A 23,837-nucleotide genomic window follows, 5' to 3' on the forward strand; every position below is an offset into this window, starting at 1 on the left:
ATTATTTTTTATTCTAATAATTGTAACCCAATTGAAGTGTATGGTAACCTGATGTTGTGTAATGAGACTACTGGTATCGCTATCCACTAACAAGTCTCGTTAGATGCGATGTGTTCAGTTATATATTGTCACCCGCTGTTTTTATTTTTTCATCGGAGATTACGACACGTCGCAACACCTCACTGAAGGCATTGTAAACTGCAACACCTCACAACCCACCAGGGTGCGAAATCATTGAAAACTGGTGAGGGGGAGAAACTTCTTAACCTAAAACATGTGTGAATTATACGATGTACATATTTGTAATTATTATGATTATTAATTAGAAATTAATTTGTTATTTTCATACATATCAGATAGTGTAAAGCAGCTAACTAATTCCTTTACTAACCGGTTAAACATGTTAATAAATTATGGCAGTTGAAGTGGTTTTATTATGTGTAAGTTTTTGTTTAGTTTGTGCACTATGTTAATATAAATCAATTAGATTTCATAGTTATTATTGTTTCGCATTCTTGTTTTACTTTTATTGTGCATATTGATGTAGATTTGTTAATGAACTCTTGAGAGAGAAAGCATTCAACACTCACAGGCACACTAATTTGTGTGTGTTTTCGATATTATTCTTAGTAAAGTATATTTGAAATTAAAAGTAATTGCTTATCTTTTCTTTGTTATAACAAAAACTGTCCCCCCGGGAAATTTTTGGTGGGGGGATTTTTGAGGCCAAGATTATTGGTGGGGGGGAATCCCCCTCGTCCACTCCAGGATTTCGCACCCTGAACCCAACAATCCAGAAATACAAGAAAAAAGGAGCGAAAAGAACAAAACAGATCAGCCCTTCCACGTTTCTTTCCGTATGGGGTAAAGACTCAGCTGGGTTTTGCCCGCCCATGACGTCACACCCGCGGCAGTCGCGAAAAGAGGCGTGTCTGACCCCAGCCTTTCCTTCTAGTAGTCTTGGCCTTTACCCCGTACGGAAAGAAACGTGTAAAAGCTGATCTGTTTTGTTCTTTTCGCTCCTTTTTTCTTGTATTTCTGTATTATTGGGTTGTTGCCGTTTGTAATGCCTTCAGAGTGAGGTGTTGAGAGATATATGATCTGCGACGAAAGAAAGGAAGCAGCGAGTGATAATATACTCTTATAACTGAACCGAACGCACATAACAAGACTTGTTTGTGAATTGCGATACCAGTAGTCTTGTTACATATCAGGACAATTATTAGAATAAAAAAAATGAATATTGTAATTTATAATAAAGATTCTCACGAGTATATACCGAGTTCAGTTTTGGTTGGGACGGTGGTCCGCAACAACAGAACATCTTAATAGGATCCGTGGTAAGATATTTAAAAGAGTATCTACCACTGGCACTTTTAGGAAAATAGCGAAATCAGTATACAAATTTTATACCAAATCAATAATTTTTCCCCCGCCAAAGTTTAATGTTCGACCCTGCTACATTACAGAAGTAAATTAACCATGTAAGAATCATCAGTAAATTTGGCAGTCTGCCTGTCTCAAATGCAGTGACGTATACTGAGTCCAAGGTATGGGCTATCTGACTATGTCACGTGGTCCTAGGCTATGAATAGAAATAAATTTACCAAATCCTAAGAAGTCAGGTTGCCAACTCGTAAGAAATCAGGTTGCCAACTCGTAAGAAATCAGGTTGCCAACTCCAGAATCACCTCACTGATATGAATAATTTTATTTACAATTTCTGATCGATTTTTCTCCTGTATTTTATTCTCTAGACTTCAGGCTTCGCAGATAGTCTGGCTAGCCTAGAATATGCGCTCGAAGATCAGAGCTGCATATCCCCCCTCCCCCCAATTTAATATCCAGTCCCCCACTAAAATTTCCATACCAATTTTAGGTTCACTGTTGGTATTGAAGAGTTGAATATCGATCTCCTTCAAATAATTTAATTCTCAATCTCCACACCAAACTAAGCGCAATAGTGATACTCAAGACTTGGATATCTCCTAACCTAGTGCTTAATTTCCTTACTAAAGTTGGGTCCCGGGTTCGATACCCGGTGGAGAAACATAGTGGTTCGGATCCCACTTTAAACTATAGTTCCAGTTCCGATTAGCCTTTCTGTGCATAAAGTGGACTTAAAATAACAGTTCAATCAATCAAACCTTACTAGAGTTGGAAACTTCCCCTACCAAGTGTAATCCCCAACTAGAATTCACGTGGCAATTTAAAGTTTAATACTTAATAGCTGGAGATTCTGCACCTCAAATAGTAGATAGTGTTGCCCAGAGAGGACACTTTGGTCTGTCTCGTCTCGTGAAAATTCCATCTCTTCTTGTGTCTAGTAACTTAAAATTCCCTTGGGAATCCACAACTTGCTATTTATAGCAGTGATGCTTAAATGACAGCGTAGACAACTTCCGTCCTCCATTGCTCTATTGTTCTATGCCATTGATAAACAGCAAGTCACTATTTTAGTACTTCTGGATCTCTGCAAGGCTTTTGACACGGTGCAGCATGATTTATTATTAGCCAAACTTAAATATTACAAGTTTTCTCCTTCAACATTAAACTGGTTTCAAACATATCTATTTAACAGACGTCAAAGGGTCGTATTACATAATTCACCATCTCACGTGTCTCAACCTATAACGCTGAAAGCAGGCGTGCCGCAAGGATCGATATTAGGCCCCCTCCTCTTCACCCTTTACACTGCAGATTTGCAGCAAGTCACAAGATTCTTCACTCCACATTTTTACGCAGACGATACCCAGTTATATTTCTCAGATCATTACGCTTCGTTGGAACATAAGCTTCAGGCACTAAATTCTGACTTGAACATCGTCAGTAACGATGTGTATCTAACGGTCTTAAAATAAATCCAGAAAAATCCACTTTCATAATCATTGGTTCTAATTATTCAAGGTCGTTAATTAAAAATATTAAGATCGAGCTCAAAATAAACAATTTGCCCATTGTCAGGAATAACACTGCTAAAAATCTTGGTCTGATTTTTGACGAAATTTTTGATTGGACAGAACATGTAAAGACGCAATGTAGGAAAGCTTATGGAACACTTAGGAATCTGAATCGTTTCCGTGACTTCCTCCCTGCGGAATGCAAGCTAAGACTCATCCAAGCGTTAATCTACACATTGTTCGACTATTGTGATAATGTTTACGGCCCGCAACTCTCGCAAAAGCTCAGTAAAAAAATACAAATGGTGCAGAATGCGTGCTTCCGATACATTTTTCAAGCCAAAAAATCCGATCATATTCTTCCATTCTTAAATAATAATCAGGTTCTTACCATGGCAAACAGAAGGAAGTTGCACTATCTCTGTTTCATACGCCGCATACTAACAGAAGGTAAACCGCAGTACCTGTTTGAGAAGATGCATTCTCGTAGGGAAATCCATCAGTATGTTACCCGTAAGCGGAACAACTTCGATTTACCCCATCACTCTACCACGGCCTACAAATCATCCTTCTCCTTTTCGGCTCCCAAAGCATGGAATGCATTGCCTGCAAATATCGCTAGTGTAAACAACCAATTATATTTCAAAGGTAAAATAAAAGATCTGCTGTTAATGGAACAATGGCAGAGTCGGGGCACATACTGAATGTATCAAGTCACTCACTATAAGGAATTGTATTATTGTATTATTATTACTATTGTCTTTTGTATGTCTAGTTACACTTTTTTTTTGTATCCAACTAATTCTTATGTATTTTTTCTTTCTTCATTTTTAATTTTTATTATTATTATTATTATTTTTACGTTTAGCTTACTGCTCCATAAGTTTATAATCATCTCATATGAATTATCATATTGACAAGGGTTAGGTGGCAGAGCAGCCCTTGGCTGAACCTCGCCCGCTGAATAAAGAAAATTTATTATTATTATTTATTCAGTCAAATTTTCATCACAATCCCCCCCACCAAAAGAAAGTTAGATGGACGCAACCAGCTTCCAGAAACCCTCCTGTGGGCACTCCTATTTCACAACCTACTGATACATTTTTTACAGATGCAAAGAAAGTGACCCCCCCCCCCACTTTCTTCAGTATGTCTTTAAAAGTTTTCGTTCAAAGTCGAAAGTTTTTTTAAGTGTTTATGAATGATATAAATATCAATAGTCGAAGCAAAGTTACCAAACTGAAGATGTTAAAGTGGAAACAGCTCCTCCCTCACTCCTAAATACGAACAATAGATAAGTTTTTTTGTTTTTACATATTATACATATCCATAACTTTTGCTTGGCAGGCATATTATCTTCAATTTTACATGAAACTTTACGTTTGACCGAGAAATGTGACGACGTAAAAACTACCGATGCAATACAACTGTTAAAAGCTGTGTAATCCAATTCTGAAGACATACATTACCTCGGATCCTAAGTGAATCTGTATATTCAGTCCCAACTAGCTTCTGGGCATAACGAAGGATCATTTTTGTTTATAATTTCTGCTTTGGTTCCGCTGCGAAACCAGGGCGCGAAGCGATCTGTCCGCCGGGTGACGTCACGCTTTCGTCAAGGAGCACGTGATCAGGTATGGCCCCAACCTTCTTCTTCTGTTCCTCAGAAATCAGTAGGATAGCAGTATGACTGACAATATGACGCCACCATCGACGTAACATACGTATGTGTGTGTGTGCAGAGTTCAACTGAGATTTCGTTCGATAAAGCAACGTCAACTTTTGGAAGAAAAATAATTTGCAATGCATTTCTTGTTCTATTTTTAGTAACTTCTCGAACCCCAATTGGTTTGACACTAACGATAACAGAGACATCTGTTGGTACTTACCAAAATCACTCGTGCAGTAGAGTCGAACCATTTCCTCCGGAGAACACGGTCTGCAGTCTGAAATAGAACAGAAAAATATGACGTCATTGTACAAAAATATTACACAAACATACATACTATATTGATAATTGATTCGCTCGTAACATTAATTTGATTACACGAATTTATTTGCATGTCTAATTTAAAAGACTATAATATATTTTCTTCCATTTCACCTCCACAACAGGACAGCAATATTAGTTTACAGAACACGGACATATAATGTACCAGACTGTAAATATCTACACTTTCATTCACCATTTGAAACAAAGAAAACTCTACGCGCTAGAGGATCCTATAAAAACATGGCTGACGGTTTGGTAGTCTGTGGCTTCCACCAATGCGCTATACTTCTATATGATGGTGATGACCTGTAGGTCAGTCTTCATTGTAAGATTTTAGCATCTATGACCTCAAGTTCTTCTGCCTCAGGATTGAAGCCCGAAAGATGCCAGCCATTGGTTTTCCCCAGTCCAAATGGCCTCAGAAAGCTGTTACTGATGACATCATCACCCACAGAATGAGCGCTATGGAAGTAAGGATGAATGTGCTGAGTGACTTCCGTGTAACCCTCTTTCTGGCATGTGCTGCTTGTCATGAGTGTTAAAATGCTTTATGCTTTTGGAGTAGTTGGAAACACTGGCTTCGCAATATTATCTTGATATTTAACTCCGGAAGCTTTCTTGTGTCTGGGAGATCGACTGTCCTAAACTCTTTTCATTGTCACTGATTGTAGTCAGGGGAGAGAGTTTATCGGTGAGTTCAATTTTCCCTCTACTTTGGACCATAATTGATTGAGTTGGTGTTTAGCCTTTATGCACAGTAAGGCTAATTGGGACTGAACAGTTTAAAGTGGGATCCGAATCACTATGTGCCTCCACCGGGTATCGAACCCAGGAACCCACTTTGAGCCATAATGTTGCAACACTACAATTGTACGTCCAGCTACAATACTACGACAACGTTGGTGGTCATATGTAATACTCTAACATTTCGGATATTCTCATTTTTCCCACATTATCGGGTCGGCTACCTCCATCCCCCCCCCCCAAACAATTTTTGGTACGGGCCTAAGGGAAGATATGTACAGGAGTAAACAAAACGAAAAATAATTCAGGCGCAGATTCTTTTTCTCACGAGGCACCCTTTTTTTTTATGCAAATACTAACTAAGAAGGCCATGAATCCAAATATGATAAAGCTACACATTTTTAAATGACCTTAAAAAGAGCTAATTTATTAATTAATACAAGAGTGGATTAAAAGTAATTATTTTTTGCACCCGGAGTGGCCTACCTGAAGAAGGCTCCATCGGTAACATCTAAATAACTATGCAATATATTCTAATAGAAGTTAGTACCCGTTATGCAATATGCATGCTAAGATATGTGCGGAAAAATAAGCAGGACGTCACGGGACGAAATTGTTTCGTCATCATTTCCAGCGTTCAATGTTCGTTCTTTTTCGGAAAGCTCTTGGTCAAAGGAACCTGACCATTTACGCTGCTATATGCACGCCACTCTTCCTGCCAGAACAATAAAACTAAAGTTTCATCTCCTAAAGGCTCTCGCACGCAGACAATGATCCTGGCTGTGGTTGCAGCCGCCAGGAGACGAGCGACCTATCCTATGACACGGAGCATTTGCCGCCATTACCGCATCCTTTATTTGTCACGGTCGAGTTGCTATGGAGCCACGCTTTGAAGCGCTGCGGGAAGACATTGATATCACGGTAGATCGCTCTCCACTCCGCCCTTGCGAGGCCTGTAATCTGGCAAATAGTTCCGCTCTGGAACGATCCTGCGAGGGTGGAACCCAGAATGCAACGCGCGTTGACAACAGCACCGGCTTTAGAGTGATTTATTCGTTGTGGCGACATGAATAGGTCAGCGGCAACGAATCTTGGAACTGCTGGCGCTCTCCATATACCGTGCATCTACCACGCCAAGTGTATTTACCCAAGCTTTGAAAGGTTTGTAATGGTCGGATTGACCATTACTGGTTCTTGTATATTGTATTAATTAATTGCTGGTCAGCTACAACGTGTAGGGTAAAGTAATATGTTTCTATGAGTGTACTTTTATGTTATTATTGCATGTAAGTGTATGTGCTTATTGGATAGTGCTTTGCTGGATATTAGATTCCCCTGTTTTTTTATCTCCCCGGTTGGGGGAGCTAGGTGTCTTTCAAAAGACCGTTACAGTGGAATTTTCCAACGCTACAGGGTCCACGTCCACTGAGGTTTACCCCTGACTATAAAAAAGGCCAGTGGGCTTTAGAAAAAAACAGTCAGGGGGTGCTATTCCGGCTTCCCGCGCTACGGCGGCACGTGAAGGTCTTCTGCTAGAATGACGTCAAAAAGGGGATCCCTCACCTGCGGGCCGCTTAATAACATGTAAAATCATACAAGTTTATCGCCTCATAGAGGCGATTATAACTCTTGGGAAGCAATGTTTATAACATGTAGTTCGTCTTCACTGCTTTCCCGTGCCTTCTCAAGTTAACTGAGGATGGCAAACGAACAAATTCATGCTGAATTCAGCAAAAAGGGAATCAATGTCTTTGGTTCTTTAACACTATTTGTCTACACTTCTACACGCAGCAATAAAGTTGGTTGGTTGGTTGATTGGTTGATTTGGTGTTTTAAGTCCACTTTATGCACAGTAAGGCTAATCGGGACTGGGCCTACAGGTTAAAGTGGAATCCGAACCACCATGTGCCTTCACCGGGTATCGACCCCGGGACCCCTTGATTATGAGACACAGCAATGAAGTTAAATGATTATTAGATGAGAGTCTCATCTTGAGACGAGCACAATAGAGAACACTCGAAAAATCCTAAAGTGAAACAATTTTAAATGCCTGTGTGTGCTGGAGGGGGGGGGAGTAGAGTCTCGTGCGCATATTTTCATGCAAATAGTTTACTAATTTAATTAATTATAGCGTGGACATAACTGCAACAGGATCGAGAGAGTAAGATTGAACGGAAAGAATTAAGTAAGTCCCTCTACATGTATACGAACGGGTCTCCATGACAGCATAACGCTTTAGGAAGCCAGAGGCCCCAGTTTGAACCATAGTAAGGCATATATCAATGTTTGTCTCATTCTCCACTCATTAGTTCATCATTCATCCTCATAGTAGCGATCAACCCAGTAGAAATTCGTCTTTAAATGAACGACACATACAGACGTATTGATTTATTATTATTTCGTTTTTCTGCTTTTTCTGGCTAATCGCGAAGATGAGGATGAATCGTGATAAGATGAGGCGGATGAAGGGACAATCATAAACGTATGAATGCAAATATTGCCATCAGTTTCAATAATACGAATGTCTATAACAGTATCCTTCTTATTTAATTTTTATTTAACACTTAGTGTTTTTTTTTTAATACGGAAGAAACATGCATCAAATTATGTCAATATATTCTACATATATTCAGGTAGTGTTGTATTTTAAAAATTTCCAGCAGTAGAATTTCAGCAACTTCTTTGCAGGGGCGACTTATTGTTGACAAGAATTAATTGAAGTTACTGCTGCATAACATAATAAGTACGAGTATATTGCAAAATCATAGAGAAAATGCAGTGGGTGGAGGATGTCTATGCAATTTATCCTAGTGGGGGAATTTTCTTTAAGAGGATATTCTTAACTAGAGAGATAGCATTCCAAAACCTTTCCCTCTTTGAGCACTGCTGCCTCTCCTGTGAAAACATCTTGCAGGCATCCTTGTCAAATTGCGTCATTACGAGGCAAATATTTTTTTCTTATTTTTGGGTTGCTTTCCTGTAACTTTTATCTAATTGGAAGGCGAGGATGAGTAATGAATAGATGAAATAGATGGACACCCGCAAAGGGACACAATGTCCAGGCGGGACTCGAGCCTTAAACCTTCGCTGGGTAGCGAGATCAGTAGAGCAGTGTCCCGGGTTCAACGCCCGAAAATGGCGCTCGGTGGCGCTCGCAGTGTTGCCAACCTCTTATTTGAAAAAATCACCAAGGTTTTAGCTTGGTCTAACCTAACTTAAAGCAAGAAGCTGGCAATCTTGCTTGAGGCTGTTTTTGCAGTGTTGCCAACTTTTTACTCGAAAAAATCACCAAGGTTTTTTTTTGGTCTAACCTAGCCTAAAGCAAGGAGCTGGCAATCTTGCTTGAGGCTTTTTTTTGCAGTGTTGCCAATTTTTTACTCGAAAAAATCACCAAAATAGTGGGGGTGCCCAGGTTCTGCGCCAGAAAATGGCGCTCGGTGAGGCTCGCAGCGTTGCCAACCCGGGCGAGGCGTAGCCTTTTACGGTGTATGTTAACCTCACCAGCGTTGCCAACTCGGGCGAGACGTAGCCTTTTACGGTGTATGTTAACCTCACAAGCAGCGTTGCCAACTCGTCGTAGCTTTTCACGGTGTATAATTTTTTTTGTTTTTTTTGTGTGAGTGTACGTGTTCGGGCGAGGCGTAGCCTTTCACGGTGTATGTTAACCTCACCAGTGTTGCCAACTCGTCGTAGCCTTTTATGGTGTATGTTAACCTCACCAGTGTTGCCAACTCACTCCACGAAAATTTCACCAACTGATATTTTGAAGCTTTTCACGGTGTATGTTAACCTCACCAGCGTTGCCAACTCACTCCACGAAAATTTCACCAACTGATATTTTGAAGCTTTTCACGGTGTATGTTAACCTCACCAGTGTTGCCAACTCGTCGTAGCCTTTTATGGTGTATGTTAACCTCACCAGTGTTGCCAACTCACTCCACGAAAATTTCACCAACTGATCTTTTGAAGCCTTTTATGGTGTATGTTAACCTCACAAGCAGCGTTGCCAACTCGTCGTAGCTTTTCACGGTGTATATTAACCTCACCAGTGTTTCCAACTCGTCGTAGCCTTTCACGGTGTATGTTAACCTCACAAGCAGTGTTGCCAACTCCTCACTCGAAAAAATCACCAAGGTTTTTGTTTTTGGGTCTAACCTAACCTCAAGCAAGGAGCTGGCAATACTGCTTGAGGCTTGTCTTGGAGTATTGCCAACATTTTACTTGAAAAGTCACCAAGGTTTTTGTTTTTGGGTCTAACCTAACCTCAAGCAAGGAGCTGGCAATACTGCTTGAGGTTTTACAGTGCATAAAGCAATTTGCCAACCTACTGGTATTTTTGCCATAGCTTTTTACAAAAAAAAAGAGAGAAGAGAGAGAGGGAAAAGTTAAACAACCGATAGTGTTGCTAATATTTACCTACAGCTTTTTTTTATTTGGTAAGGATTTAGCTAATTTATATACTGGTGTAACATACACTGGGCAAGAGAGCTGGTAATAAATATATACTGCCGTAAAAGAGAGAGGGATGGATGGATGGTAGCACAGTATGTGTGTGCGTGAGTAGGGGCATTTAGAGAGTTCACAGCCCTCATTTGGGGCTCGAATCATCATGTGGGGCTCAGTGTTGCCAACTCACCCCACGAAAATTTCACCAACTGATATTTTGAAGCCTTTTATGATGTATTTGAGGGCAGAGTTGGCAACACTGTGGGCTCTTACTGTAGCTTTTCATGTTTGGCAACACTGTTGAGGACAGAGTTGGCAACACTGTGGGCCCACTGTAGCTTTTTATGAGGGGGGTCTATTGCCCTCTGTTTATATCTGGCAATATTGCCGTATGACAGTGTTGTCAGCCGGGTTTTTCACTGTAAACTTTCATCAAAGGGCCTGAGGGGCCCATGTACCTATGTCTGGCAACACTGTTGGGGGCGCAGAGTTGGCCTGTGGGCTCTTACTGTAGCTTTTTATGAGGGGGACCCATTGTCCCCTTTTACATTTGCCAACCCATTCGAAGAAAATTCTAGTCTATGATCTTTCACTGGCTAAGCTAACCTACAAATAGTGGCAACACTGACGAGGCTCGAATTATTATTTGAGGCTTGTCGGTGTTGCCTACCCACTCTACAAAAATTCTACTAGATATTTTGAAGCTTTTCACGGTGTATGTTAACCTCACAAGCAGCGTTGCCAACTCGGGGCGAGGCGTAGCCTTTTATGGTGTATGTTAACCCCACCAGCAGTGTTTCCAACTCGTCGTAGCTTTTCACGGTATATAATTTTTAGCTTTTTGTGTGTGTGAGTGTACGTGTGCCCGAACAAAACGTAGCTTTTCACGATGTGTTTTTGATAATATATGTTAACCTCACTGGCAGTGTTGCCAACTCGCTCTACAAAATACTAAACTTGCTGAAATTGGCTTGCTCGAAACGAATCACTAAATATAAAATAAAATAACAATGCCTATGAACCTGTTTGGCTTCAGGAAGCAAGCTATGAAGGTATCCGCCCAAAGCGCACCATCGCCACCTGCAAGCTGGGACCTGTTACCCTCCCTATTATCTAAACTCAACGGTTTGTTGATTATACACTTGAATAGCATCCTGACCCAGTACGACGAGGATGTGGGCAAGACTTTCTACATATTCAACAACAACTTAAATTATTACCAATTCCCCATCTCCGGCAAACTGCAGTTTGACATGAATCCCGAGAATAAAGGAGAGGCCAAAATTTCCTCCGGCAAGAACATCTATCGCATCAAACACGATAGGATGAACAGTACCACCACGTACGATGTATCTGCTGGCGATCGCCTGTACATAGAGCTCTTGGACGACTACGACAAACTCATCCCTCTTTTCATAGAAATGAAAATTAGCTATCCTATAATAAATAACAATAATGCCTAACGATATTTTTGGCCATACGAAACGCGACGACCATGGCGACGAGCTTCTCATGCTCGACGTCAGGGTCAAGAAGCTGCGAAGCGATCTGCAGGCCCTCCAGTCCACGCTCAACTCCAGCCTCCAGTCCGAGATAGCCAGCTTGCAGTCTCAGTGCTTGGACCCTGTACTCAAGATTGATGCAGAGCTAAAATCGCTGCTGCAAAAATACACCGACCTCGCGTCGATAGACAATCTCGACAAGCTGGCACTGAGTGTGGGCAATCTGCAGAACGAACTTCTGAAGCTGCAACAAACGCAAACCTCAGACGTTGAACAGCTGAAACAACGCTTGCAGGATCAAACAAGCAACATCCAGACCGAACTGCAAACTATCATCCAAAGCATTAAAACACAAGACGACTACGATCGCGTGAACGCTAGTATTGCTAAATTGCGCGAACAGTTTCAATCTTTCGAAATCCCTACGTTGGAAAGCATCAAGGCTGAGCTTCAAACGGATGCTTTGCATGCGGCCATCAACGAAGTAAAAACTAAACTCCAAACGCTGGAGGATTTTATCAACAATCTACCGTCGTCCAGCGAACTGAACGCCATTGCCCGTAGCGTGGCCAACATCAAACTCCAACTTGAGACCTACGAGGATTTCGGGAAGCTGCAAGGCACCATAACCCATATTGAGGATGCTCTTGCTGTCATTAGAAATGATCTGGCGAATGTTCATGATGAGCTGGAAACCAAACTGCCGGGCATCAGGGATACACTGGCCAACGTCCAACAGCAAATCGCCAAACTGGAAAATCTGAATGCAGAATCCGAGTTGTCTCATTTCCATCACTTGATCGACGACATACAGACTAAGTTGGAAACCCTGCAGCAATCTACCCCCACCCAGGATGACATAACACAACTGCAAGAAGGCATACGTGCTGCTGCCGATGCCTCCGAGTTGGATGCGGTGAAAAAAGCTTTGGAATCGCTCCAAAACACGGTGGCCACCCTGCCTACCTCTCAGGAACTGAAAAGCGTGAAGAGAACTCTCAACCGAATACTCAAATCCGACGACATCAAAAACATCCAATCCGAAATTGAATCGATACGGGGGTCTGTCGCGACTTTACCTACCAACCAGAACATCACCGAGCTGCATGAATTGTTTGCGGAAATTAGAACCCAGGTCCACGACCTTGTAATACAGAGCTCCAAGTTGACGCTTGTAGAAAGCCTGCAGCAGATTATTGCCAGCGTGAAAGAGCAAATTGGGAGTATCGAGGCAAGTCAGGAATCGACTATAGCTAATTTCAGCACCCAACTACATGACTTAAATGAAAAATTCAAGAGCCTTATTGTCGATGTGAAGATCAAACCAAACTACGACACTGTTGTTCATGCTATCGAGGAACACCTGGAATCGGTGAATGGCAGATTGGAGGATGTGGAGACTGAGGCTCGAACCAACGTAAACACTCTGAACGCCAGCATCGACAATCTCAAGTCTACGATTGTCATCGAACTGTACAGCATACCAAACAGAGAGTTCTCCTCCCCTTTCAATCCAGGTTACAAACTCTACATGTTGACTCCTGCAAAAGCCTATCATCAATTTTTTCTCGCTGGCACACTTCAGTTCGTCAAGGTTTCCTACTGGTCTTTGCCTCACGCAACCCACTACCCAATCATGACCGTGACGAATATTGGCGATGAGCCTAAAATAAGAGGAGTTGAGCTGGTCGATTTCACACACCCCGAAAGTCGCGAGACTGCCTATGCCGAAGATGCCACTCAAATTATCGACATAGAAATGGGTGACAAGCTGTATATAGAAAACCCAGCATTGTCTGCAGCCAGAAATCCCATCCAGGCTATATTCTTATTTTCGCGCCATGTCTAGGCAGGGTATCGTGAACGAGCTGCATAAACCTGCACGACGAAACTACAAACGACTGGCGGTGGTGACCAAAGGCGTGGATGACCTTTGGCAGGCTGACCTTGTGGAAATGAGTAGCGGCAACCTAAAAAATTTACATAAAATCAACAAAGGATACAAGTATCTTCTTACTGTTATAGATACATTTTCAAAATTTGCGTGGGCTTTGCCCCTCAAGGCTAAAACAGGTGTGTGCGTAATGGAAGCATTCAAAACTATTTTCAATGAAAGTGGCAGGCGACCTCGATTTCTTCAAACGGATAACGGAAAGGAATTTTACAACTCGATATTTCAACAGTTTGTTCAGAAGCAAAATATTCAACATTACTCGACTTTCAGTCACATCAAAGCCAGCATAGTGGAACGTTTTAACCGTACTCTCAAAACACGCATGTGGAAACGATTCACGCTTCAAGGTAACCACAAGTGGGTCAATGTGCTTCCGGAACTCGTAAACGACTATAATCACAGTTTGCATAGCACGATACGCATGAAGCCTGCTGATGTCAGCAAGTCTGATGAGGCACAATTGATCTCTACTGTTTATTGCCCCAAGTACCGGCCCACTAACAAAAAACCGAAATTCAAAATTGGAGACCAAGTAAGAATTAGTAAATTTAAGCGCATGTTTGAAAAAGGCTTTACCAAAAACTGGAGTACGGAACTTTTCACTGTTGCTCGATTGTTACCAGGTAACCGTCACACGTATATAATAAAAGATAATCGCGACGAAATTTTGAAAGGGCGATTCTACGAGGAGGAACTCTCTAAAACAAAATACCCCAATACGTATCTTATCGAAAAAGTATTACGTAGAAAAGGTGACAAACTGTTGGTGAAATGGTTGGGACTCGAGGAAAAAAGTTGGATCGACGCAAACGAGGTGATTGTGTAACGGGTGCTTGGGATGTGGTGAGGCGACTGCCAGATTTTCCCCCGGAGCGTCAGGCTAGGAAAAACGGCGAACTGTTGCCGGACAACATTCGCTGCCTTATTGTCGGACCTTCAGGGTGTGGGAAAACAACTTTACTTATTGATAATTTTCTTCTTGCTCCCGACTGGTTAGATTGGAAGAACAGGCACTTGTATGTTTTTTCCAAAAGTTTGGAGCAAGCAAAATATCAACAGCTGACAAAACTGTACGAAGGGCTGAGCATAGCTACTTTTGCCTCCGAAGTAATGCCACTAGACTGCTGCCATGAAAATTCGGTGGTGGTCTTCGACGATGTCATCCTGGAGAACCATAACGAAATTCGCAATTTTTTTACACAGGGGCGGCACAGAGGCATGGACTGCTTCTACCTTGCTCAGACTTTTTCTAAAATTCCCAAGCAGCTTCTCCGAGACAACGCTAATTTTATTTGCTTGTTTCGTCAAGACCACACCAATTTAAAACATGCTTACGATGATTATGTAGGCGGGGACATGAACTACAATCAGTTTTCCAAATTTTGCTCTTCATGCTGGAATCAAGATGATTTCGGATTCGCCACGATAGACATGACGAGGAAACCCAATGACGGAAAATACAGAAACAAAATAAACAACTTTCTAAACGTTGCGACGTTACAAGAAACGTCTTGACGTATTATAAATAACAAATAATGAAACGCAAACTCGCAGACGACAACTTGAAGCTGCGCGACTACCTGGCCAAACGCTTCAGGGGTTGGAAATCAGAGAATCGCGGAATTTACGAAGAGAAAAAGCGACAGGACCAACCTATTATTGATGCTATAAGTGGACTAGGTAAAGACATCAAAGATGTTACCGAGCAAAATAAAGATTTAATCAACGAGCTCGTGCCACTTGCTGCTCGAAATTATGCTGTGCCTACACCGATATCCAGTATTCACACTACCCCGTTCGAACTTGGAGCTGCACCTCTGAGACGTCAGGTTCTAGGCAGTACCTCTTCGGACAAGGTAGTTGAATTAGGTCCGTTGGCGAGAGATTACCTGAGCACCGGGAAATTTGAAAAGGACGAGGTGTTTGGATTGTACCCCTCTGTGGAACTTAACGAGGGTGTGGTTTGGAAAATTGGAAAGTCAAAAGTTACGTTCGAAGGTGACGACGTGAAAATTAATTTGGGCGAGAAGAACAGCTGGACTAGGTATCCTGGCACTGTGGGCCTGTGGGAACTTATCACCAAAAAGCAACCTAAAGATTACACAGACGAGGATTACCAAAGTTACACAGAAATTTTAATCATGACGGATGCCCTGTACCAAAACAACGATGCAACACAGAATCGCGTAAAATCAAGCAGTGGAGAAAAATACAGGAACCTCATCAAGCCAATATGGAACCAGCTCAAGAGTGGCAGCGGTGTCAAACTCTACAATACCCTACCTAAAGAGTTTGTTTGGGTAGACGACGTAAGGAAGCTTGTAGATCGATTGCTGGTTATCGCAGGCGAAGAAAATGCAGGCAATCGCAACTTCCACAACGAGAAGGTGGGCATCATGGACATGATTAGCACCAAGCTTAGCAACTTTATTGTCAACGACAATAAAGGTATAGGTTACCTTATCAAAATCATCAACACCCTGCCCCCCAAATTCTGGAATGTGGCCGAGGGTCGAGGTCTCGTGAACGACATCATCAACAAGCTACCCTTCGAGATGCACCTACCAGGTTACCAATACTGCGGACCGGGTACTAAACTGGAACGGCGACTGGAGAGAGGAGACAAGGGGGTAAATCTGCTGGATGCTGCATGCAAGGATCACGATATTGCTTACAACACATATACGAATTTAGATGCGCGTCACGATGCTGATAGAAAATTGGAGCATGCCGCGTTCGGGAGACTCGTCAGCAGAGACGCCTCGCTGGGTGAACGGGTTGCAGCATTGGGCACGACCATTGCCATGAATACAAAACGAAAATTGGGGTGGGGGCTGTAATTAAATAACATGCAGTAAAAAATGTCTACGCATATAACAGACTTACCAACAGAAGTGTTATACAAAATATTTACATTTACTTTCGACGATAGTCACGAGGATGTTAAAAAGCTTATTGATTTAGTTAAAATAACACCACAATTTCGCTTGCCCTGTGAAATGCTACTTCTGGATCATCTGAGAAAAATAAGCGGTGTAAAATCTTCTTCTTCTCCCTATGCTTTTTTTTTCGGGCTGCTGATGAAAAATTGGCTGATAAGATGGACGAACTTCACGAGTGGAGACAGGGGAGAAGACGATATACAGACGACTGGTATGCTTCAAATGCTGAAACCAGCAGGATCATCGATCACTTGATCGCATTAGGCAATGCCGAAATTTTTTTCTATAAATAACATACTGTAAAAAATCTACGAGACCAAAAAAAATATTTCTTCGATATGAGTGAAAAAATTAGTGACGTCCAGGCATTAAAACAAATGCTAAATTTGTCAATCGAATATATAAAAATTCAGGAATTGGAAGTGGACAAACCTTATGCAATAACTTCTGGTTCAATTGTTGCAACCCAGTTTGGTCCTAAAGTACGTCTGTTGCTCAACGGACAATACAGTCTATTTTTACCAGATCGATACGCTGGCATGTTATCCGACGAGAAGCTATCCATTTTAATCGAGAACACAACTCGAATCGCGTACAAGGGGACAAAAGAACTTCTTGGTAAGAAAACAAAGCACATAATCGAATTTGTTTAATAGCTGCAAAGTATATATAAATAACATACCGTAAAAAAATTATACGGGAGAGAAAACAAAAAATCTCTGAACATATATAAAATAACATACCGTAAAAAAAAAAATTACATCATGAAGGCCAAGGGCGTCGTGTACCAGATACCATATTCGAATCTGAAAACGCTGGGTGCCCTCGATGGGTTACTCACCAAGAAACAACTCAAGAAGAAACGTTCATGCTTGTCCAAAGGACACGGAATGAAATTGCTGCTCAGCACTCCACAATTGAAAAAGTTGCAGCATTCGCGGAAGCAGCAGAAGATTGGAGGTTTCATATTCAGCATTCCGGCCATCTTGGCAGCTTTGGGTGCAGTGGGCAGCTTGGCTGGAGGCAGTGCTGCTATTGCCAAAACCGTCATCGATGCAAAGAAGAACAAGGCCGAGCTGGAAGAACAGAAACGTCACAACCTGGCTATGGAAAAGAAGGGGAAAGGTGTGACCAAAAAGCGAAAAAACAACCTCGATGCTTTGAAGAAATATAAAAAAAAGAAGAAGCCCTGTCCAACTTCGATATTGAATCTCTGATCGAACCTTTGGGAATAAGGAACTTCAGGGGTGTTTTCATGTCCGATTCTCTACCCTCTGCTGTGAAGAAAAAGGAGTATGGCGTGGTCAACCTGGACAGTTACAAAAATCCTGGTACACATTGGATATGCTACCTCAAAATTGACGATGACAAAGCATTTGTTTTCGATTCGTTCGGTGGCACACCGCCTGCCAGGTTGGTGAAGTATCTCAGTGTTGCCAACCTCTACTACAATGACAAACGCATCCAGGGTTTCACCGATGTTAACTGCGGCCACCTATGCCTTTCCGTTCTCGCATACATGTCTAAAATAAATAACCCCTCAGTGGAACATTTTCAGAAAGCATTGTGGTACCTAAAACACCATGGGAGTGTTCCATCTCACCAGCGAGACTTCGGTCTTGAAACTCGCGTTGCATGACGACATCATCTATCCTAAATCTATTGCTCTTCGTGCATTCTACAGCATGTACCTCATACCCAATGTCACGGAGCACAATAACAAAATTACTGTTGGAAATGAAAAAATAGTTATCACGCCAGGACAGTACAATCTGTCTACCTTGCAAGCCCAATTGCCAAGAAATATACTGCTATCTCAAAATTCTGTAACTCACAGAGTTGAAATTGTGTCTGCTACAGAAACAGTAGACCTAGGCACTGTTGGAGAGCTTCTGGGATTCGAGAACAACACAAAGCTCGAACCTGGCATCAAGCACATCGGTGCCAACATTCCTAAATTTCTAGCCATCGAGACTCTGAACATACATTGCAATGTGGCAGAAGGCATGATCACCAAATCCTCGGATGGCATCCCAGGCAGCCACAAGCAAACGGGTATCATCGCTACGTTCAAACCAAACTCTGAATTCATGGAACCGATTATCTACACACCCTCACCACCGATATACTTCCCCATATCTCGTAATCGCATAGACAACATAAAATTGGCAGTGACAAACGAAAAAGATGAGGTGGTGAATTTTGCCGGAGCTACTACCACCGCCGTCGTGGAGATTAACGTATAATAAATAACAATCATGGAGCAAATCGAAAGTTACGAGTTGCAGTCCTTCCCACCCAATCGTCGCACGTTCGCCAATTTGAACGAGCCGAACAGGGAGATCGAATACGATGTGGACGTCGGGGATGGGTTTATTCACCCTCACAGAGCTGATTTGTATATCAAGTTTGATGTGGTGAAGAGAGACAACGGGGAAGCATTTAACGCCAATGCAAATTTAAAACTTGTGGACAATTTTGTACCGCATCTGTTCTCGCAAGTGGAAGTTAGAAAGCATGGCACCGTCATCGATAGGGTTGACTACCCCGGGATTACTTCTACAGCTGTGGGAACACTGAAGCTCTCCAAGACGGATGCAGCATACTACCAAGCAGGGGGATTCGAAGCAGATACAAAAATCAAAACTCGAAGCCACACAGTACTGTTTCCCATGCGCTTGCTTCCAGGCTTTTTCTCCGACTACACGGAGATTATGTGGAAGGGTGGTTTACGCGTCACTTTTCGCAGAAGCGCCAACGACAACGATGTGCTGATGCGTTACAGCACCTTGGGTGCAGACGGTGCAGCACTTGCCAACACACTACCCGACGCTGCCAAGTGCGTCATCCAGTCCATGGAGCTGCGCATGCCTGTGGTAGAATACGAATCTAATTACAGTCTCAAATACAAAGCCGACATTTTGAAGAACCCCCAAGTACCCATCCAATTTTACGGCTACCAGTGCGTGCAGAAACCTGCTTCCGGCAACCATTTTGAATTTGATGTTACTACGCAGTTCAACAGCATCCGGTACGATATGCCAGAGTTTACCGTCGTGCTCTTCCAGACAGGGAAAGATAATAACCAAGAGAAAGATTCTAGCCAGTTCGATAATTGCAAAATTAAGAATGTTTACCTCAAAAATGGCAGGAATGAAGTTTTCCCACGCGAGAACTACAATCTAAACATTACGAACAACGATTACCTGAAACTTTACGAGGCGTACACAGCTTACAAGAGAGTGACCTCGAGCAATGTGGACGTGTACTACAACCCCAACGAGTTCATAGCTCGCAGACCCATGTTCGTCATCAACACATCTAAGAGGAAGCACGTGGTTGTCAACGATCGTACCAACATCAAGATTGTATGCGAGTTCCACGACGCCTTGCCTGCAGATACTCTGTGCAGTGTCATTCTTATTGCAGAGAAAACATTTGTGTATGACGTCAAGAATGAAAGAGTAACTGAACAGTTTTAGATACAAAAAAAAAAATTAAAAAAAATAGCACACAATAAGAAATGTGGAATTTTATATACACAAGTACAAATTGCAATTAGCAGTTTCCAGAAGTTTAATTTTGCTGTGCCATGCATGTAATCGAGGAAGTGGAAGTAAATTAAAATTGTTTTTTTTTTTCTTTTCGCATTGCCTATTACTTTTTGTTACATTCTGGGCAGGCCTTACTAGTTTGGAGGCGATAGTGGCCCCACGGAAGTGTATGGACCCCACATTCAAGAATACACCTCTTGTCGTCGTGTGCATCCAGAGCAACTTTCCTGACAATATTAGTTGTAAGCACATGATCGACGCTTTGGATACGATGCTCTTTTTGTAGAATGGGCGATTTTGTTCTGAGGCACTCGAGGTAATCCTCAAACTTGAGGTGCTCCCGAACCACTTGCCTGCTTACACCCTTTGCCTTTTTTGTTACAGAACCCTCAGCCCGGATCGCATAGGCTTTGGCACGAAGTCCAGCAAACTCCACAATCACATCCCCGTCTTTCTCGTCCTTGAGTTTGCCGGGTATTTTTTTGTTCCGGGGCAGAATTCCATACCGGTTTAGCTGGGGATAGCCCGATGTGTCGAAGAGCTCTTCAAGAGCTCGAACTTTGGCTATATCACCATACGCATCGGCCGTGCGAACATGGTACACCAAGCTGTCTGTGTCTGTGTAGAGGAGCGAGATATTGTGGTTGTAGTGTGCACGTAGTATGTCGTAATATGTCTCGAACATGCACAACTTGCTCAGATCCAAAACTGCAGCTCCCACATAGATGGGCTTGTTGAGTAGCACCTCGCGCCGGTTCATGTGAACCAGAGACATCTGTTCATTGTAAATTGTTCGAGACCTGAACAGCGGGCTTGCAACAAGTCGACGACACTCTGTTTTCTTCGTCACCAACCTCACATCAACGCGATTTCGCACATTCTCCATGGTCTTCCCAAATACCGCATTGTTCATTAATTTGAAAAAATCGCGATCAAGTTCCGAAGTGGCATCAGTGCGATGGTTGGTGTTCAGTTCGATGTACGGCTTCAACCACGGAGAATGCTCGAACTTGAGCACGTGGTAAACTGCGTGGACCGTGACCCCTTGCTGTATTAACCATTGGAGGTTCCGGTAGTGTAGGATGTAATTCTTCTTGGGTTCGAAATCCATGATGAGCTTCGGTTGATCCGAGCCAGGTGGACACTTGAATTCCGGAGCAGGCGAAAGGTCACAGAATGTATCCTGCAGCTCCTCGGGGAAGTCAAGGTCCACCTCGGCAAAAAACCCATGTTCCGAATCGTCAAAACCTTTAACGTCGAAGTTGGAAGGATCAACCCACTCAAACTGTCCTGTTGGGAGTGGCTGCATCATGGAGTGCCCGTAAAGATTATTCACATCAGTGTACATGATGTAGCTTGATGGTTGGGAGGGGTCGTAACCAGTGGCCATGTGGTGATTGTTGGCGTGTGCGAAGCGTTGCGACACTTGGACCATGCCGCCCCGGATAGCTCTCTCGATGAAAAGCATGATATCAACATCAGAGATAAGTGAAAGTTTAACTTTAGTCAGCAGGAGCATGGCCGACCATGCCAGTCCAGGAAGGCTGTAAAAATATACAGGGTCCAGGTTGTAAATGTTTATCGCAGTCGCCCGAAACGCCTGGAACACATCAGCAAGAAGCGTCACATCAAGCTTCAGGTATGCATCGTGGTAATCACCGAAAGTTCGGCAACCCAACTCGACCCACATAAACTGAGCATGCTTGTACTCCTCGTCGGTAATACCTGAACCTCTCAGCTGGCTGTAGAACTTATCCTGGGGAGGCAGCAACTCTTCTTCGAACTTGGAACGGTCGGTGACGTATTCATAGGGGTAGGCCCCTTTACGTCTGATGAGTGTGACATCTAAGTTCGGGAAACTTGATGTGGTAATAGCTAGTTGGTCGTCTCTGAGCTTCCCAGCAAGAGCATCCAGGCTTGCCTGGAGGAACCTCAGAGAGTCGAGGAACCGAAGCTCGATGCTCCTGCTTGAGTCGGGGATCGGCACCCGCTTGCTGATGCTAATATAACGCTCCTCGTTCTGTGCCAGAACATTGATTCTCGCATTGTCGTACCCTAGATGTGTGACCAAGTGATGGAAATCATATCCCGAGCCATTGTGAAAAAAGACTGGTATGAAGCGCGGGTCCCTGGCTCTCAAGTTACACCTGTTGCACCACGGGCCAATGTAGCTTCCGGTCCCATAATGGTCATGGTGGTGGACCTTTTTGTTATCGTCAGTGAAGACCGAGTTGCAAACAGGACAATTTAGAGCTATTTCGTGCTGATGCTTGTCTTCCGGAGACAGAGGTAGCATGGGCTTGGGGGCCAACAGCACCTTCTCTATCTTGATGGCTTCCTGTTGCATTCTCTTCAGGAAGTGTTTGACCGGGTCGCGACCGCGATACACATAGGGCTCGGAGGCAATATGGTCTCGCCACACCACAACATAGGAGTAACTCGAGGCCTCGTGGATTTGGAAAGGAATAGTAGAGGATGTTTCGGGGTTGGGCTCGCAGTTAGACAGAGGTTGAAGAAAAGCCTCGAAGTCTGCTACAATATAGGCAGGATGCTTCACCATAGCACTGTGCATGCGAAAGCACTCTACTGCACCAGGTTCGGGCAGGATAGTTCGTGCAGGCTTGTTGGTACCACAGTAGAGCATGTGGCGAGCTAGCTTCTCAGCAGCAATGTTGGGTCCTCGAGAGTGTTTGAATTTATATTGTTTTTGGTTGTCGAAAGTGGACAGGCACCTGCGACACACCTCGATGTGACCATTATGTCTATTTTTCTGATTTGAAACAAGTCTGGAAAAAGAGCGAATAAGCGTATAATGGTGGCAGGTGTTATTCTTGATAAGAAGAAGGTCAATTTGCTGTGCACTATCATCATCTACATCACTTACCCGAATAGGGTAGACGATGTTTGCTTTGGTGAGACTGTAAACATTGATGCTTAATTGCAGGCCCAACAAGTCACGAGCACGAACCTCAAACTTGCGAATATGCGAGACTTCTACAGGGTAGGCAATCTCGGCCATTGCATCCTCCAGTTCCGACTCATACTGCTTGTAGTGTGCAACACGGTACGAGTGGTTTTCCCAAGGTATAGGGTGCAATGCTGCCAGCACCGACCAGAGGAAGCATTTGGTGTCTTTGTTCTGAATATTGAGAACAGCTTTCCTTGCTTCAACCTCGGGTGGCAGGGCAATATAGCTAGACCCTGCCAGTGGCAGGAATTTGTTAAGTTTCAGATAAAGTTTGTGGGGGTCGCCACACAGCGAACCGCCCGAGCCTTCAGCCTGATGCTCCTCGTGCTTTGCCACAAGCTCCTCGACAAACTTGCCGTAGATGCTGTCGAGGTCAGTGACATCTGCCTGATGCAGTGTTTTTGCTTTTGTGGCATGGAAGAATTTATATATTTCATCAGACGGTTTCTTATACTTGCAGCGTAGCACAGCATAGAATTTAGTGGAGTATGTAGCCAATGCATCGTTGAGGATGGATATTATCTTAGCTCGCTCGCTCTCCAGAAAACTACGCACATCGCAGAAGCTGTCTGATGTTATGTTAAAGTCTTCTAATAAATGCTCAAACGCAAATCGGTCTGCTTTCTTCGCCAGCTTGACGCGTTTGGCAGGTGGCGATGCATCGAGGGAGGTTACTTCTACCTTTCGCTTGGAAGGTTGCGGTAGAGATGTTCCAGTGCTCTTGCAAGTAAGCTGGTGTCGCTTGAAGTTGGCAATAGAAATATTTTTTCCACACTTAGAGCACAGTTTGGTCGCACATATTCGCTTTTCCGGCACACAAGTACGACAGTGTCT

The 23,837-nt window shown here is 43.0% G+C and overlaps 1 protein-coding gene across 1 annotated transcript in view; it reads right to left on the reverse strand.

Annotated features, from left to right (window-relative positions):
- The window catches only part of LOC145989976 (meteorin-like protein), a 269,077-nt gene that overhangs the window by 34,741 nt on the left and 210,499 nt on the right, over positions 1 to 23,837 (reverse strand). The window contains exon 3 of the mRNA XM_083125530.1: positions 4,790 to 4,846. Within this exon, the coding sequence (XP_082981656.1) occupies positions 4,790 to 4,846 (57 nt within the window). The remainder of the gene's footprint in view (positions 1 to 4,789; positions 4,847 to 23,837) is intronic.

Source organism: Lepisma saccharinum, chromosome 7 (assembly GCF_977018435.1).
Source record: "Lepisma saccharinum chromosome 7, izLepSacc3.1, whole genome shotgun sequence".
NCBI classification, from domain to species: domain Eukaryota; kingdom Metazoa; phylum Arthropoda; class Insecta; order Zygentoma; family Lepismatidae; genus Lepisma; species Lepisma saccharinum.